Source organism: Hylobates moloch, unplaced genomic scaffold (genome assembly GCF_009828535.3).
Source record: "Hylobates moloch isolate HMO894 unplaced genomic scaffold, HMol_V3 SCAFFOLD_8, whole genome shotgun sequence".
Classification (NCBI taxonomy): domain Eukaryota; kingdom Metazoa; phylum Chordata; class Mammalia; order Primates; family Hylobatidae; genus Hylobates; species Hylobates moloch.
Genome location: NW_026652283.1, coordinates 57,851,597 through 57,868,522, shown reverse-complemented (window position 1 = coordinate 57,868,522; position 16,926 = coordinate 57,851,597). Strand labels below are relative to the sequence as shown.

General features: G+C 35.0%; 1 protein-coding gene across 4 annotated transcripts in view; it reads right to left on the bottom strand.

Annotated features, from left to right (window-relative positions):
• Positions 1 to 391: 391 nt before the first annotated feature.
• Positions 392 to 16,926, bottom strand: part of COP1 (COP1 E3 ubiquitin ligase) — a 257,894-nt gene continuing 241,359 nt past the window's right edge. For all 4 annotated transcript variants that reach the window (XM_032160914.2, XM_032160918.2, XM_032160917.2 and 1 more), the window contains 2 exons: positions 2,762 to 2,806; positions 392 to 737 (listed from right to left, as the gene is read on the bottom strand). In XM_032160914.2, coding sequence (XP_032016805.1) covers positions 720 to 737; positions 2,762 to 2,806 — 63 coding nt within the window. In that variant the 3' untranslated portion in view covers positions 392 to 719. The remainder of the gene's footprint in view (positions 738 to 2,761; positions 2,807 to 16,926) is intronic.

Sequence of the window (16,926 nt, the reverse complement as noted above, 5' to 3'; positions counted from 1 at the left end):
GTTTATGTAACATTTCAAAGGCAAAGACGGAGCTAGCTGTCAGAGACTAACATTCTCTTTCTGTTTAAATGTGGTCTCAACAGATCAAAATTTTAGATCCTTAGCCAGATTCAGAGAGACTGGACAACATGGTACTTGCTGATGATATAAATCTGGTCAGAGAATGAAGAAAGAATTTTATAAAGTAATCTTTCTATCTACTGTAAACAGTAAATTCACTGGCAGAAATCTATGTACTTTATAATTTGTTTACATTGATATGTGTAATTCCCAAAGAGGTTGGGAAATATGAACTTTACAAATTATTCACTGTTACATTATAGTTCACATATGCTACTTCTTAAAAAGAGTTATCTCTTGCTGCATTTGACAAAAACTTTCCAAGCTTAGCTGTGGCTCAATAAACTTTTATTATTTTTTTGTTATTTATTTTTATTCAAAAGAATTTGTTTCCCTATCACAAAAATTAGATATCCACACCACCAAGAGCAGCAATGTCCATGGAGTTACATTGATGGTGGAGAGTTGGCTGGGTATTCCCAATGTCCCAAAGGTCATAAAGGAGGGAAAAGAAAAAAAGAAAAAAATATTCAAAACAAATCCAAAACCCATGATGACTTTGGGGAGAGACATCACATGACATTTTCTGTTTCTTCTCTCATTGTCAGCTGCAGATGTATTTCAGCAGGATCAAGTACAATTTGACTTGAGTTAACCCTTCATACCAATTCTAGCACCTAATTGGGGGGAAAAAAGGATCCATTTAATAAAATCATTTAAGATATAAAAGGAATTTAATGACTCTTTACTATATTTACCAATAGAAAAGCAAATTTAAAAAATGTTTCCCAACTGGGAAAATGCCAAAGAATTTGAATGGATTGGACACTAATCCTTTTTGACCTGCAGCTTAACAGCTGCACGAACTCTTTCAGATTAGCTATCTCCACAGTTAACTTGGGAGCCTTCAAGGTAAACTACATAAAACACATGGAAAAATAAATTGGCTAATGCATAGCACAAATACAACATTTTTGGAAAATATGTTGGAATCTTTCCACATTCTTATGAAAGTTTTAAGTATCCTTGTTTAGGATTTTAATCTGTTTTCTTCTTCCATCAATAAACACTGTTTATAATGATCAAGGTACAGGACCTAAAGTCTTGCCCTTTCCTGCTGCTTCATCCATTTCTAGCCAATCATCTAGTGTCCAGATACTTTGTATTTTTAGAATTAAAGTAGTATACTGTCATAAAAAGTCAGTTGTGATACTGCTAAAACTAAGAGGAAGCAAATGGCTAAGAAAGATCACGGAACAGGAGGATAGTTATGGGACACTGTCAAAAAGAATTACATTAGATGGACGCTACAACACTCACTAAGTAGCAAACATTTAAACGTGTAACCTTTCCCCTGCTGCTCGGCTAAGGCTTGACTAATATACGTGCTTCCATAATGCTTTTGTCTTTATATTAGGTAACTAGGCCACTTAAGAGGTCAATGATGCTGAACAAAATCTTAGATTTGTCAGTGGGATCCTGTGAGAACCTATACAGTTTTGAGCTCTTGTAGGTTATGTTGGCAATCCCAATTGGTGCAAAGGATAAACTTGTTGAAGAGTAAGGTGTACCTTTTCAATTCATGACTTGACATGAGAGTAAGAGAGAGACTGAGAGACTATAGAAAGCCAATTAAATCAGATATTCCAAGACCTTCTACCATCTTGCTTGAAGCTTCCAGAACATAACAAACACTGATCAGTTAAAAAAACCTTGTTTTCATTTAAGCTCTCAGTGGTTCTCTAAAGAGGCTTTTCAAATAGAGAAACTGGCTACCTAAAAAAGGAGACTACCATGTAAATTAGTGCAGTTCTTCTGCGTTAAGTTTGCTCATTTCACCTCTGTAGAATAATGTTTAGGCAAGGATTTGCTGCCTTGGTTGATGGATCATTCTCCACTTATGATGAGTCTAAGGAAGCTATGGCAAAATTAATGCTAAGTGGCAGGAGAAACATACACATGTTATGTTAAAAAACTTTCAATATTTCTACCAAATCAGCAGAGAATATGTGGAAAAAACAGGTACTCTCAGAAACACGTACTCCACCAAAATGGTGTTTTGTTTAGAAAGTTCACTGCATATCTTAGGATTTATTTATCCAATGTATCATGTACAAGTGCTATATATGCATCAATCAATTTTCTTTTTTTTATGGCTAGGCTTCCTTGAATCACATCTATCAATTTTCAACTGAACACTAAAATAACTTTTTTTTCCCCTTTGACAACTGAGGAAAAACCTACTTCTTAGGGGACAGAAGAAAGAGAACCATGAGGAAGAGAATAAAATAAGACCAAGATATGTTTAAATCTGGTAATGTCTAAGCATCTTCTGCTTTATCTTGCATCTCCTGCTGTATTTTGGGCTCTGTCTACTGAAAGCCCTGTGGGATAGTTGTACTGGCATAACAGAAGCTAAACTGTGCTTAGCCCACAGTGAATGTTCACTAGTCTTTATCTGTTTTTCAAACTGACCATCTATTAATCCATCCAGCATCCATACAACCTCAACAAGCAGTATCATCTTCTCCACAGATGCAAGCTACCTATTCTTTTTCCTTAAATCAAGCCATTTGTAAGGAGACACAGACCCATGATTTGGGATGATCTCCAAGGCTCAGTATAATGGTGTATTTCCATAATCCTGCTTCAGTCTAAAAATGGGCCTGAGTTTAAAATGGAGATATAGTAAATAGCTTACCTTAATTGTACCCTGACTGTTAGCAGCAATCAGCACATTGGACTCCTAGAAAAGAACAAGAGCTTTTAAAGTATAGAGAAGGATTTCCTGGAGAGCAATCCAAGAGATAATTTCCTCTTCATCCTTCTTTCTTCACGTCACTTCCTAAGACAATTGAATCTAATATGAAGATACAATTTTTTTTTTTTTTTTGAGATGGAGTCTTGCTCTGTCGCCCAGGCTGGAGTGCAATGGTGCGATCTTGGCTCACCACAACCTCCACCTCCCGGGTTCAAGCGATTGTCCTGCCTCAGCGTCCCAAGTAGCTGGGATTACAGGCATGTGCCACCAGTCCAGGTAATTTTTGTATTTTTAGTAGAGACAGGGATTCTCCATGTTGGTCAGGCTGGTCTCAAACTCCCAACCTCAGGTGATCTGCCCACCTCGGCCTCCCAAAGTGCTGGGATTACAGGCGTGAGCCACCGTGCCCAGCCGAAGAGACAATTTTAACATGTTTTTAACTATATTTTAAACATAAGACCCCATATTTTGAAGTGTAAGTTTTAATTAAAAGAATAAAGTTAGAAGCAGGTAGGACACTTTTGAATGTAAACAAAAATAAAAGGGAAAAAGATTGTCAATGGAAGAAAAGCCAAAAGAAACAAAGACTGAAATAAAATGAAAAAAAGAGTAAGCTGAGAAAAACAAAGTGAATAATTGCTTCCCCAGAACACTCCTTCTTCATTCATTTTCTCTCATAAAATACCAGTAATTGATGTAAAACCTGCCAACATCCTTGGCACAAATATCTATGGATGGACATTTGGTATTAGGAAAACAAGAAAACGTGAATATTCATTTGGGAAAAAGGACTATCTTTCTTTTTAATTATTCTTTCAGCACATACATTTTTAATAACCTTGGTGATTACTTGGATGAGAATATATGTGGTGAAGTATTTTTCTATTCTAAGCCAAGGAAAAAACATTTCTCTGGAAAGTAGGAAGAGTGGGAAAAGAAATGGACATGACTGAGTTTACTAGAGAGAATCTCAGAAAGAAGGAAGAATGGAGACATGCCTCCTGTAGGAAACTGGGCATCTACTAGGACTCTGGAACTTGGATGTGTTGGAGTCTTTTGCTTTCCATGGTAGGCAGCTAAGAGGAGGTAAACAGACTTAAAATGCCATAGAGGTCAGGCCAGGTGTCAGAGAGAAAAATGAAGTCCAAATAACAGCTATGAGAAACAGATAAAGTGGTCTAATTTGAATGAAGGATGGGATCTACCTAAATATCCTTCAGGCTTCATGACAAAGCAATAATAAGAAGAAAGAAAACTCTTGGCTTGCATGTTAGAAAAGTTACTTCAGCTAAGCTGAGTTAAACTTTAGTTTCTTTGACATATGCAAGTTGCCTTTACAAACTCATACATTTCCATTTTTAAATTCTCTCTTTCATTTCTAATAAAGCTGCTCTTCAAAAATGTGCATCTTGTTACTAACGGCATACAAGAAAATAATAATGTCTTCCACTATTCCAGAATTTTTAATGGAATCAGAATACTCCTTGGAATTAGTCAGTAGCATCGAAGATTATAGGTGTATCAAGAAGAAATAAAGACATGTGGGCATGGGAATTGTTGATCTTTTCCTAGCTGAGGATTTTCCTTAAATTAGCACATGTTCTTAAAAATAGTAACATGGGGGCTGGGTACAGTGGCTCATGCCTGTAATCCCAGTACTTTGGGAGGCAGAGGTGGGCAGATCATGAGGTCGGAAGATAGAGACCATCCTGGCAAGTATGGTGAAACCCTGTCTCTACTAAAATACAAAAAATTAGCTTGGCGTGGTGGCGTGTGCCTGTAGCCCCAGCTAGGCAGGAGGTTGAGGCAGGGGAATTGCTTGAACCTGGGAGGCAGAGGTTGCAGTGAGCCAAGATTGCACCACTGCACTCCAGCCTGGCTGGAGAGACTCCAGCAAGGCTCTGTCTCAAAAAAAAAAAAAATAAATAAATAAATAAGGAACATGGGTAATACAATACTCACTATTAGAATTAATTTAAACATCAACTTTGGAATATTATGGGCTATTTCTGGGACTTGAGGTATACAGAATCAGTACTTCCATATTCGGGGGTGGGGGGGTTGGGGTGAGGGGAAAGGAAGATAAATTTGGGATTTATTTACTCTTTTAGTGACCTGAATGTAGAAAGTGGTTGGAGTAGGTTTTGGATGTCCTTTAGGAATATAATAACTTACCCTGAGTTGGTCAAGAGACAGCATTTCTATGCTGGCCTCAGAAAACAGCAGAAAGAGGCACCGTGTGGTGCAATATGGATTTCTTTCTAGCAGGAATTTTAAACAAGTTGTATGGTATCAGAACTGCCACTGGTGACCCAGAAATAATTCTCCTGTAAACATCATCCAGAAAAGCAGTTGAAAATCTCACTGATCAACCTAGTTGCCATTCGAGGAGGGGAAAAGGCTCTGGTCTGCAAGAAAGCTACTGCCAAGAGCCACCACCACTAAATGCTGCAGCCATCATGAACTGCTTGCTCCCTTTGCTATGAGAACAAATAATGACAAGACAATGAAAAATTTAAAGCCGAAAGCTCCATCTCTTTCTGCCATTTTGGGCCTAGTCACCTTTTAATATAGAGAAGGAATGCAGAGACCTGGTGAAGATGAGGATTCACTTGGGGATAAGCAGGGAGTCTACTTCTGGCAGTTACAGGGATTATAAATTACATAATTAAAACTTCTCACTTCTGATGGGAGGAAAACTAGGAAAACTGTAGTATATTATCTTAGAGTATGAAAAATTAGGCCCAATATAAATAAGATAATCTAGTTGGATTACCACACAAGAGGAGTTTAAAATATGTACAATTACCACTCTAAACCCAAGAAAGAGGACATCTGATAACTAACCAACACGAATAAACACTGTCTTATTATAACCTCAGGATTACTATGGCATTAATATATGATGTCATATTAGATGCCATCTGAGGGTTAACTCTTAACACTATTTCCCGCAGAAACAGATAAATACTTTATGTGTTAAAATAAAAAAAAAGTCAACATATGAATTGAATGCCAGTTTGAATGGTCTTTTAGGACTGAAATTTAATGAAAGAAAAATAATGGCTTCATATCTCAGTACATCCCCTCTCCCCAAAGGTAATATGATTACAGAAAAGTTATTTAGAATTAAACTATCAGATAGCCAGATATTGGCTTAAGATAAATTATTTTTTTTTGCACGCAACAGAAAAATAAAACCAGATATTTTACTTCTAGCATAGAGATCTGGAAGTGGTACGTACAAGGTTATTAATGTAAGTTTTTAATGATTCTTGACTGCATTTTGGATGACTGGTAATTCCTAGTTGTAGCTGTGGTCTGCTAGAGCCTACTATAAATAAGTTCTAGCTCAACAGGTTATTTTTTACTTGCTAAATAAAATAAAACTGCCAGTCAGTAATTCTTATTATTTTCTCCCTCTTTTTTGGAAACCAGCAGTTTTACTGCAGAACTCTCCTCAAGGCTAAGCTAATAAAATATCCAATATTTTTTTTGACTACGAAGAGACTAAGAAAAGACAACAGAAAAATTAGCAAGTCTTTTATAAAAACAGAAGACATATAAACATGCACCAACTTGCTTAAGTCAGTGATACTACACTAACTTATACCAAAACAAAATGGCATTTTTAGTAGCACACGTAGGCTAGTGAAGAAAACCTGCATCTACTAAAATAGTTTTATCTTTATTGGCTTGCTTAAAAAGGGTCATTAGAGACAATACATTAAAATTCTGGATGGCGCTGTGGGTCACGCCTGTAATCCCAGCACTTTGGGAGGCGAAGGCAGGTGGATCACCTGAGGTCGAGAGTTTGAGACCAGCCTGACCAACATAGAGACAACCCGTCTCTACTAAAAATACAAAAATATTAGCCAGGCGTGGTGGCGCATGCCTGTAATCCCAGCTACTTGGGAGGCTGAGGCAGGAGAATCGCCTGAACCCAGGAGGTGGAGGCTATGGTGAGCCAAGATCGTGCCACTGCACTACAGCCTGGCCAACAAGAGCAAAACTCCATCTCGAAAATAAATAAATAAATAAATTAAATTAAATTAAATCCTGACAAATTGAGAAATTAACAGTTTTTCACTTAGCAACTGGTGGATTTATTCATAGAGATAGATGTAACTGATTTTAAATATAAGTTAATTTTAGTATAGGTGTAAGTATATACAATGTATTTAAATATAAGATACGTGAATATATAAAAAGAAAAAACTTCCATTTTTGGCCATAACAGAGTAAACAGACTAAATTTGTTTTCCTACCATATACAACTAGAAAACTGAAAAAAATATGTAAGATACCACTGGATCACAGGCAGTACAGAACTGTGATCTTTGAGAGAAAAGAAACAAATGAACTGAGTCCTATAATCACCCTGGCTTTCTACTGAGAGGCAATTTCTGGACCACAAGCAGGTAAGGAGATGGACATAACAGCAGATGAGACAAGTGAAGAATAAAACATCAAAAAATTTGGTAACACCTCCAAAATTACAACTGAAGCAGACAGGAAAAAAGCATGAGGGGAAAAAGAGATTAGCATCTTAGTGACCTATTGGACAATATGGAACCTAATAAATGTATAAGTCCCAAAGAAGGAAGAGAAAAAAATATATGAAAACATAAGACTAAAATGTTTCAAATTTGTAAACTATAAATCCACAAATCTAAGAAGCTTAACAATTTCTAGGCAGAAAGAAGCACACCACCACATCAAGGCACACCACAGTTACACTGCTGAAGACAAGAAACAGAAAATCTGTAGAAATGCCAAAGAAACAAAGACACATTACATAAAGAGAAAGATCACCAATTTCCCATCAGCAAGAATGCAAGCCAGAAGACAACAGGACAGCATCTTTAAGATGATAAACAAGAGGCCAGGCGCAGTGGCTCACGCCTGTAATCCCAGCACTTTGGGAGGCCGTGGCAGGCGGATCGCCTGAGGTCAGGAGTTCGAAAGCAGCCTGGCCAACATGGTGAAACCCCATCTCTACTAAAAATACAAAAATTAGCTGGGCGTGGTGGCAGGCGCCTGTAATCCCAGCTACTCCGGAGGCTGAGGCAGGAGAATCACTTGAACCTGCGAGGCGGAGGTTGCAGTGAGCCAAGATGGAGCCATTGCACTCCATCCTGGGCGACAAGAGCGAGACTTCATCTCAAAAAAAAAAAAAAAAAAAAAAAAAAAAAGGTTGAGAAACAAGAAAGCCATCCACTGAGAGATACACAAAATTAAAGTCAAAATAAAGACATTTTCAGATAAAATAAAGCTGAGATAATTTTTCACAAACAGACCTGTGCTGTAAGAAATTGTTAAAGGAAGTTCTTCAGGCTGAAGGAATATTATACTACATGAAAACTCTGATCTAAAAAAGGGATAAGGTGGGCATGGTAGCTCACACCTGCAATGCCAGCACTTTGGGAGGCTGAGGTAGAAGGATCATCTGAGCTCAGGAGTTTGAGACCAGTCTGGGCAACACAGTAAGACCTTGTTGCTACTAAAAATTAAAAAAAAAAACATTAACCAGGCATGGTAATGCATGCATGCCTCTAGTCCCAGCTGCTCGGGAAGCTGAAGGGGGAGGATCTCTTGAGCCCAGGAGTTTGAGGCTGCAGTGAGCTATGGTTGCACCACTGCACTCCAGCTTGGGAAACAAAGCAAGACTCTGTCTCAATAAATAAATAAATAAATAAGGGATGAATATTGTGAGAAATGGTGACTACGTAGATAAATATAAAAGATATTTGATTTCTTGTTTTTAAGTTTCTTTAAAAGATAATTTCCTATTTTAAGGAAAAATAATAACAGTTCTTTAAGGTGATTATAACACAAACACAAGTAAATATACATGACAACAAAAGCACAAATAATAAAAGGGGAAAACAGAAGTATAATGTTATAAGATTCTTCCATTATAAAGTGGTATGATATAATCTGAAGACAGACTGTAAAAAGTTAAACATATTATAAACTTTAGAGAAACCATTAAAAAATACAAGAAACAGTATATACCTAATAAACTAGTAAAGGAGATAAAATATTATAAAAATACTCAAAAAAAAAGAAAGGAAATGAGGAACATAGGAACTTAGAGAAGACAAAAAATATGACAGACATAAAACTGTATTGATAATTAAGTGTAAGTGGTCTAAATATTATAATTAAAAGGCAGAGATTATAAGACTGGATAAAACAGCAAGATTCAACTCTTATGCCGTCCCTAAGAAATACACTTTAGGCTGGGCGCAGTGGCTCATGCCTGTAATACAGCACTTTGGGAGGCTGAGGTGGGAGGACTGTTTCAGACTAGGGGTTTGAGATCAGCTTGGGCAACAAAGTGAGACCCTGTCTTAAAAAAATAAAAAAAGGAAACACTTTAAACATAAAAATACAGATAAGATACACCATGCAAACATTAATCATAAGAAAGCTGGAATGGCTATATCAGAAAAAGTAGACTTCAGGACAAGAAATTTGATCAGCGATAAAAACAGGTATTTCATAATTAAATACGGGTCAATTTATATAAAAAAATCCTATATACACATATATATCTAAAACAAAGCCAAAACTGACAAAACTAAATAGAATAAATTGACTCATGTTTGGAACTTTTAACAGTCACCTTTCAATAATTCAAAGACTAAGTAGAGAGAAAATTCATAACCATATAAAAGACTTAAACAAATAGCATAAAAACCAAACTGAACTAACTGACATTTACAGAAAGTTTTATTTAAATGACAGAATACACATTCTTTTCAAATGCATGTGTACTAGTCCGCAAGAAAGATGTGTCAGACCATAAAACAAATCACAGTAAATTTAAAGGGCTAAAATCATACAGGTATGTTCTCTGAAGAAACAGAACTAAAGTACAAAAGAATAACAAAAATAAATCTGGAAAAATCCACAAGTATTTGCAAATTTAAAAATATACTCCCAAATAACCCAGGGTTGGAAATGAGAAACCATTGTGGACTAAAAGATAATAAAAAGGCAACACATCAAAATTTGTGTAACACACCTAAAACAATGCCTAGAAAGTTACAGCTTCCAATACTTATTAGTAAAGCAGGAAGGTTGAACATTAATGATATAGTAACTTGCACCTTAAGAAGCTAGGAAAAGAGCAAGTTACACATGACATAAGTACAAGAACGACAGTCATGAAGGGCAGAAATCAAAATAAAACCAGAAAAAGATAAAAAAGTATTCAAATGAAAAGCTAATTCATTGAAAAAAATCAATAAAATTGATATGCCTTAACAAAAAGAAAATAAGTTAACAATATCAATAACAAATTAGGGGATATCACTAGATATTCTACAGATATTAAAAGAATAATTAGAAAATAAACATTATGAACAATTGTATGTCAATAAAACTGACAGGTAATGAAATGAACAAATTCTATGAAAGATACAAATTCCCAATTATGACAGAAGAAAGAAAAAGTTGTTAAAACTGAAGACTAAGGAACATTTCCAAACTCACCTTGTAAATCAAACAAAACCAGAGAAAGACATTATAAAGACAAATAAAATTACCAACTACTTTTATAAACAGATGTAAAAAACCTTAACAAAATACAAGTAAAGATAATTCAGTCATATACAAAAAGAATAATGCATCATGTCTAAATGGAATTCATCCAGATATTAAAATTGGTTTTCAACATTAAAAAAAATATATATATATAATTCACTATGTAAAGAGAATAGAAGAGGCCAGGTAGGGTGGCTCATGCCTGTGATAGCACTCTGGGAAGCTGAGGCAGGTGGACTGCTTGAGTTCAGGAGTGTGAGACCAGCCTGGGCAATATGGCAAAACCCTCTCTATCAAAAACACAAAAAATTAGCTGGGTGTGGTAGTGTGCACCTGTAGTCCCAGCTACCCAGGAGGTTGAGGTGGGAGGATCACCTGAGCCTGGGAAGTGAAGGCTGTAGTGAGCTGTGATTGTGTCACTGTACTCTCACCTGGGTGACAGGAGTGAGACCCTGTCTCAAAAAAAAAAAAAAAAAAAAAAAACAAAGAAAAGTAATGTAATCACAACACACAGAAAATGCACTTGAGAGCATTCATCATCCCTTCAGCAAACTGAGAACAGAAAGGAACTTCTTCAAGGTGATAAGGAATACCTATGAAAAACTTACAACTAACATCATACTTGGTGGTGAAATACCGAACCCTTTCTCTCTCAGACTGGGCAAGGTGAACATGCTTTCTCTCACCATTTCTATTCAACACTGTATTAGAGGTACAACCCAGTGCGACAGTCAAGAAAAGGAAAAAGCATATGGATCTGAAAAAAGAAAACTGTCTTTATTTGCAAAAGAGATGATGGCCTATGTGGAAAATCCTAATGTACCTTAAAAATAAGCTACTAGAATAAATAAATTGTCTTTAGCGAGATTGTCAGACACAAAGTCAATTACACCAAAGTCAATTATACCATAAACTAAAAATAAATGATAAGCAAATAGACTTAAAAAAATACCATTTATAGTACCATAAAGGTATGAATCATTTAGAGACAAACCGTACACACACACACACACACACACACACACACGGCCTACACATTAAAAATTACCAAACAATGCTTAGAGATGTTAAAGAATACCTAAATAAATTGACAGTTATACCATGTTCACAGACTAGAGACTCAATATTGTTACAATGCCAATTCTTCTTACATTATCTATAGGCTCAATGCAATTCCAATTAAAATCATATAAACTTTTCTAGTAGAAACTGGCAAAGTGATTCAAAAATTTAAATGAAAAAGCAAAGACATTATAATAGTTAAAATAATTTTGAAAGAGAAAAAATAAAACTAGGGACTTACACAACATGATTTGAAGTTCTACTGTTAATAGAAGCATTAGGAATCAATACAGTGTAGTATTATTAGGATAGACATATAAATCAAAGGAACAGAAAAGAAATTCCAGAAACAGATCCATCCATAATCAACTGAATTTCAAAACAACTTGGCAAGTTAAAAAAAAAAAATAGAGTAATTTTTACAAATGCTGTTGAAACAACTGCAGGTATGTGAAACAACCATATGTGTGCTAAAACAACTGTATATACGGAAAAAAGTGAACTTCAATCCTTCTATCATACCATTCCAAAAATTAATTCTAAATAGATCTAAGACACAAATGTAAAAGCTGAAACAATAAAACTTCAAGAAAAAAATCAGAGAAAATCTTTGGGTTGGCAACTATTTCTTAGGATGCAAAAAACATGTACAACAAAGGAAAAAAAAACCCTGATAAATTGGACTTCATCAAAAATTTTAAAATACCATCCACACTTACTAGAACAACTAAATCTTCTTCTTAAAGTGACAATATCAAGTGTTGGCAAAAATATGTAACAAATGGAATGATTTTAGGATGCTGGCAGGAGTGCAAAATATAGTCATGCACTGCACAACGACATTTTGGTCAACAATGGGTCACATATATGATGGTGGTCCAATGAGATTATTGTAGTATACTTCTTAATCATTAATTTAGATTGTACTCCTTCTACTTATTAACAAAAAAAGTTACTGTAAAACAGGCTCAGACAGGTCCTTCAGGAGATATTCCAGAAGAAAGCATTGTTACCATAGGAGATGACAGCTCTATGTGTGTTATTGTCCCTGAAGACATTCCAATGGGACAAGATGTAGCAGACAGTGATGTTGACGAGCTTAACAAAAAATGTTTAAAAAGTAAAAATAAATAAATACATTTAAAAATGAAAGAAAGCTTACAGAATAAGGAAAAATCTGTACAGCTATACAATGTGTTTGTGTTTTAAGCTAAAAGTTATTACAAAAGAGTCAAAAAGTGAAAAAAACTAAAATTATAAAGTAAAAAGTTACAGTAAGCTATGGTTAATTTATTATTGAAGAAAGAAAACATTTTAAAATAAATTAGTGTAGCTTAAGTATACAGTGTTGATAAAGTCTACAATAATGTCTGGGCCTTCATGTTCACTCACCACTCACTCCCTGACTGACCGAGAGCAGCTTCTATTCCGCCAAGCTCCATTCATGGTAATGCCCTAGGCAGTGTACCATTTTTTACCTTTTATATTGTATTTTTACTGTAGCTTTTCTGTGTTTAGATACACAAATCCCATTGTGTTACAACTGCCTACACTATTCAGTGTAGTAACATGCTGTACAAATTTGTAGCCTAGGAGCAACAGGCTATACTACATAGCTAAGGTATATAGTAGGCTATACCATCCAGGTTTGGGAAGTACACTCTATGATGTTTGTGCAATGATGAAATCAAATCACCTAATGGCATTTCTCAAAACGTATCCCCATTGTTAAGTGACAAATGAATGTAATACAACTATGGGAAAAGGTTTGACAGTTTCTTATAAGGCTAAACTCACACCTACTCTGCAATCTCATAATTCCACTACTAGGTATTTATCCAAAAGAAATGATGGTATATAGTCACATAAACACTTATTTATGAATGTTTACAGCAGCTTTATTAAAAATAGTTCAAAACTGGAAACAAGTGCAATATTAAAGATTGGTGAATAGATACAAAATTTGTTGCATAGTTATAAAATGGATTACTAATAAGAAGGAACTACAGATATAGGCAATAACAGAAGCATTTCAAAATATCATGCTAAATAAAAGAAGCCAGGTGCAAAAAATTACATACTGTATCATTCCTGTTATACGAAATTCTAGAATAAGCAAAACTTAACTTATGATGACATAAAGTGGATTAGTAGTAGCTTATAGTGGAGAAGGGAGGGGACTGATTACAAAGTGACGCAGGTAACTTTTTGGGTGATGAAAATGTTGTTATAACTGAATTAAGGTAGTAGTTATATTGATGTATATACTTGTAAAAATTCACTGAATACTCTTAAAATGTATGTAGTTTATATTTACGTAAATTATATTTCAATAATATCAATTTTAAAAAGCTGGGAACACATAAGAACAAATACGTATTTTGTAAGTTAACTTTAAATTCAATATTGGTCTTTAACAATTAAAAGTCATTATTCATGATTTAAATATTTTCTGATTTCCCAACATAATATATAAACTCCTTATCACTACTATATTTAGGAGATCTCTGTAACCATTCAGTATAATATCAAAGCCATTTCAGCTATGAAGCTAAATATTTTCCCCCAAAATAAAGCACTGAATTATGAAAAAGGTAAATATTTTTGTCATTCCTCTCTCCTCATTCAATATAAAGATGGCTTTATACATAAACCTTGCTATTTACTATGATAAACGTTTCCACCCTACATTTCTCCTCCTTTTATTAACCAGAAAACTATTAAACAAAATCAGAATATAACCCTTTTTTAAAATTTATTTCTCCAAATGTTAAGCATTACGTTAAATTGATGACTTCCCTCAGAATAAGAATAAATAATTTTATAGAAAAAAGAAACTGAAAAGACCTTATGTTAATAAATTTTAATATTTAAGCCAAGTGGAAAAATTCCTATAAAAACTTACCCAACTAATCAAGAAGACATAGAAAGCAAGAATCATCCTACAGGTATTAAATTCATAAATCAATAGTCAAAAATATTTCTACCTCAGGCTTACATGACTTCATCTACAAGTTCAGTCAATATTCAAGAAAGAAGTAATTCCGTATTACACAAATTTTTCCACATCAAAGGAGGAAAGAACTCCTTAATTTGCTTTATGAAGTTAATATACCCATGAAATCAAAACCTGACATGGACAATGCAAAAAAGGAAAAGATTACAGGCCAATGTTATTCATAAAGACAAGTGAAAAAATCCTAAACAAAATAGTAGCAAGTTGATTTTAACAACATAGAAGGAGAATAAATCTTGACCAAGTTGGGCTTATTCCAGCGAATGTAAGGTTGGTTTAATATTAGGTAAAACAAAAACAAAAACAAAAACAAAAACCAAAAAAAAAAACCAATTTCACCTACTAGATCAATATTTGAAAGAAAAATATTACATCATGTCAAATAGGTACAAAAAAGCAGTAATATACTTTAGCATTCATTTATGGTAAGAACTCTCAGCACATTGAGAACTGAAGGAAACTTCTTTGTAAGGGTATGTATCTACAAAACTCTTAGTGCAGACATACTTAATGACAACATCTTTAAAAGCTTTCCCTTTGGTGAGGAACAAGTCAATGATGCCAGATACCATTACTTTTATTTAACATTACATTAGATGTTCTGGCCATCAAAATAAGGCAAATGAATAAAGATATAAAGGTATAAGTACTGGAAAAGCAGACATTAAACTTTAATTATCTGTGGATGAATTAATTGTGTGCATAAAAAATCCAAGGAACATAGAAATGAATAATTTAAATTAATAAGAGAGTTTAGCAAGATGGTTGGATTAAAAATGGGGATAATAAATAATGGATTCCTTAAGGACTACCTAGATACCTTTCTCTTATTTAGAAAAATATATTTATTGGTTAACTTGAATAGATAATATACACATGTGGTAAAAATTCACATAGTACAAAAGAGTAGGGGAAAACTGAGTGTCTCTCATCTCCCTAAGGAGTCAACTATTATCAGGTGTGAAATCTTTCTAGGTAAATTACCATCATTAATGTAAACCTGAATTGTATAATAGATCAAATACATCTTCGGGGCTTTCTCAAAATGTACAGAGTCAAAAGTTTTCTATTTGGTGGCTATATCCTCCCTTTATCTTGTTTTGTGTTTCAGGTTTAACAAACAACCCTACTTGCAACTTGAGACTCCATTCTGTTTTAAGTGGCAAGCCAAATTTGATATTCAATTCTAAGCCTCTTCATCACCTAAGAGAGGTCTGTAGGCTTCTCTTACAGAAAAAACAATTTTACAGTTTTCTATATTCATGGACATGCCAGTAACTGGTTTTCAGGAGGAAATGGACCAGAATTATATATGACAATCTGTATTCCTAAAGTCAAATTAACAGGCGGACAAAACATAGACAGAGTGACAGAGTAGATTAAACGTTTTTGGAGTCCGAAAGATTTCAATTCAAAGCTCTAACGCTTCTGAACTTGTCATTATGGGCAAGTTACTTGACCTCTCTGAATCTCAGTTTCCTTAACTATAAAACAATGCTAATAAAACTGAGCTAACAGAACCGTTTTTATGATCAAACAGACACATACATAAGTGCCTGGCATAAAGTATGTATCTTATAAGTGATCTTTAAGTGAGGGAAAATTGCTTCTGGCTTAGTTGTTCAAGGAAGGCAAGCAAAGGAGCCCAAAATGAACAAAGGGGCAGGAAGCAAAACAGAAGACTATTATGGAGGCTAAAAGAAGAGTTTAAGAAAGAGAAGCAAGCCAAAATTGTCAAAAATCATGAAGAAATGAAGACTGTTTAGTAATAATATGTTATTGGATTTGGACATTAGATGGTACTGGTAACATCAAAAGCAACTCCACTAAATGGTCAAGTTTGCATTATAAAGGGCCTTTATAAGTCCCTGGCTAACTCAGCCATTAGAAACTGGCTTTGACAGAAGCTTCTCCAGAAAGCTACTCCTGATGTCCAAGGTAAGTGTGATGGGTAATTTTAGGTTTCAGCTTGACTGGGTAAAGGGATACTTAGAGAGCTGGCAAAGCACTACTTCTGGGTAAGTCTGTGAGGGTGTTTCCAGAAGAGACTGGTGTGTGAGTCGGTTGACTGAGTGGGGAAGTTCAGCTCTCAATGTGGATAGGCACCATCCAATCAGCTGGGGGCCTGGACAGGACAAAAAGGGAGCAGAAAGGTGAATTTGCTTTCTCTCTCCTGGAGCTGGGACACTCTTCTCCTGGCCTTGGCCATCAGAAATCCAGATTCTCCAGCTTTTGGACTCTGGGACTTGCATCAATGGGCCCTCAAATTCTCAGGCCTCTAGCCTAAGATTCTGCCATGCTACCGGCCTCCCTGGCATCATGGGACGTCTCACCCTCCATAATCATGTGAGCTAATACCCCAAATAAAAACCCTTTCATAGATCTAACTATACATGTCCTATTACTTCTGTCCCTTTGGAGAACCCTGACTAAAACATAAAGAAATGCTCCAATTGATTCACAGAGAGAATAA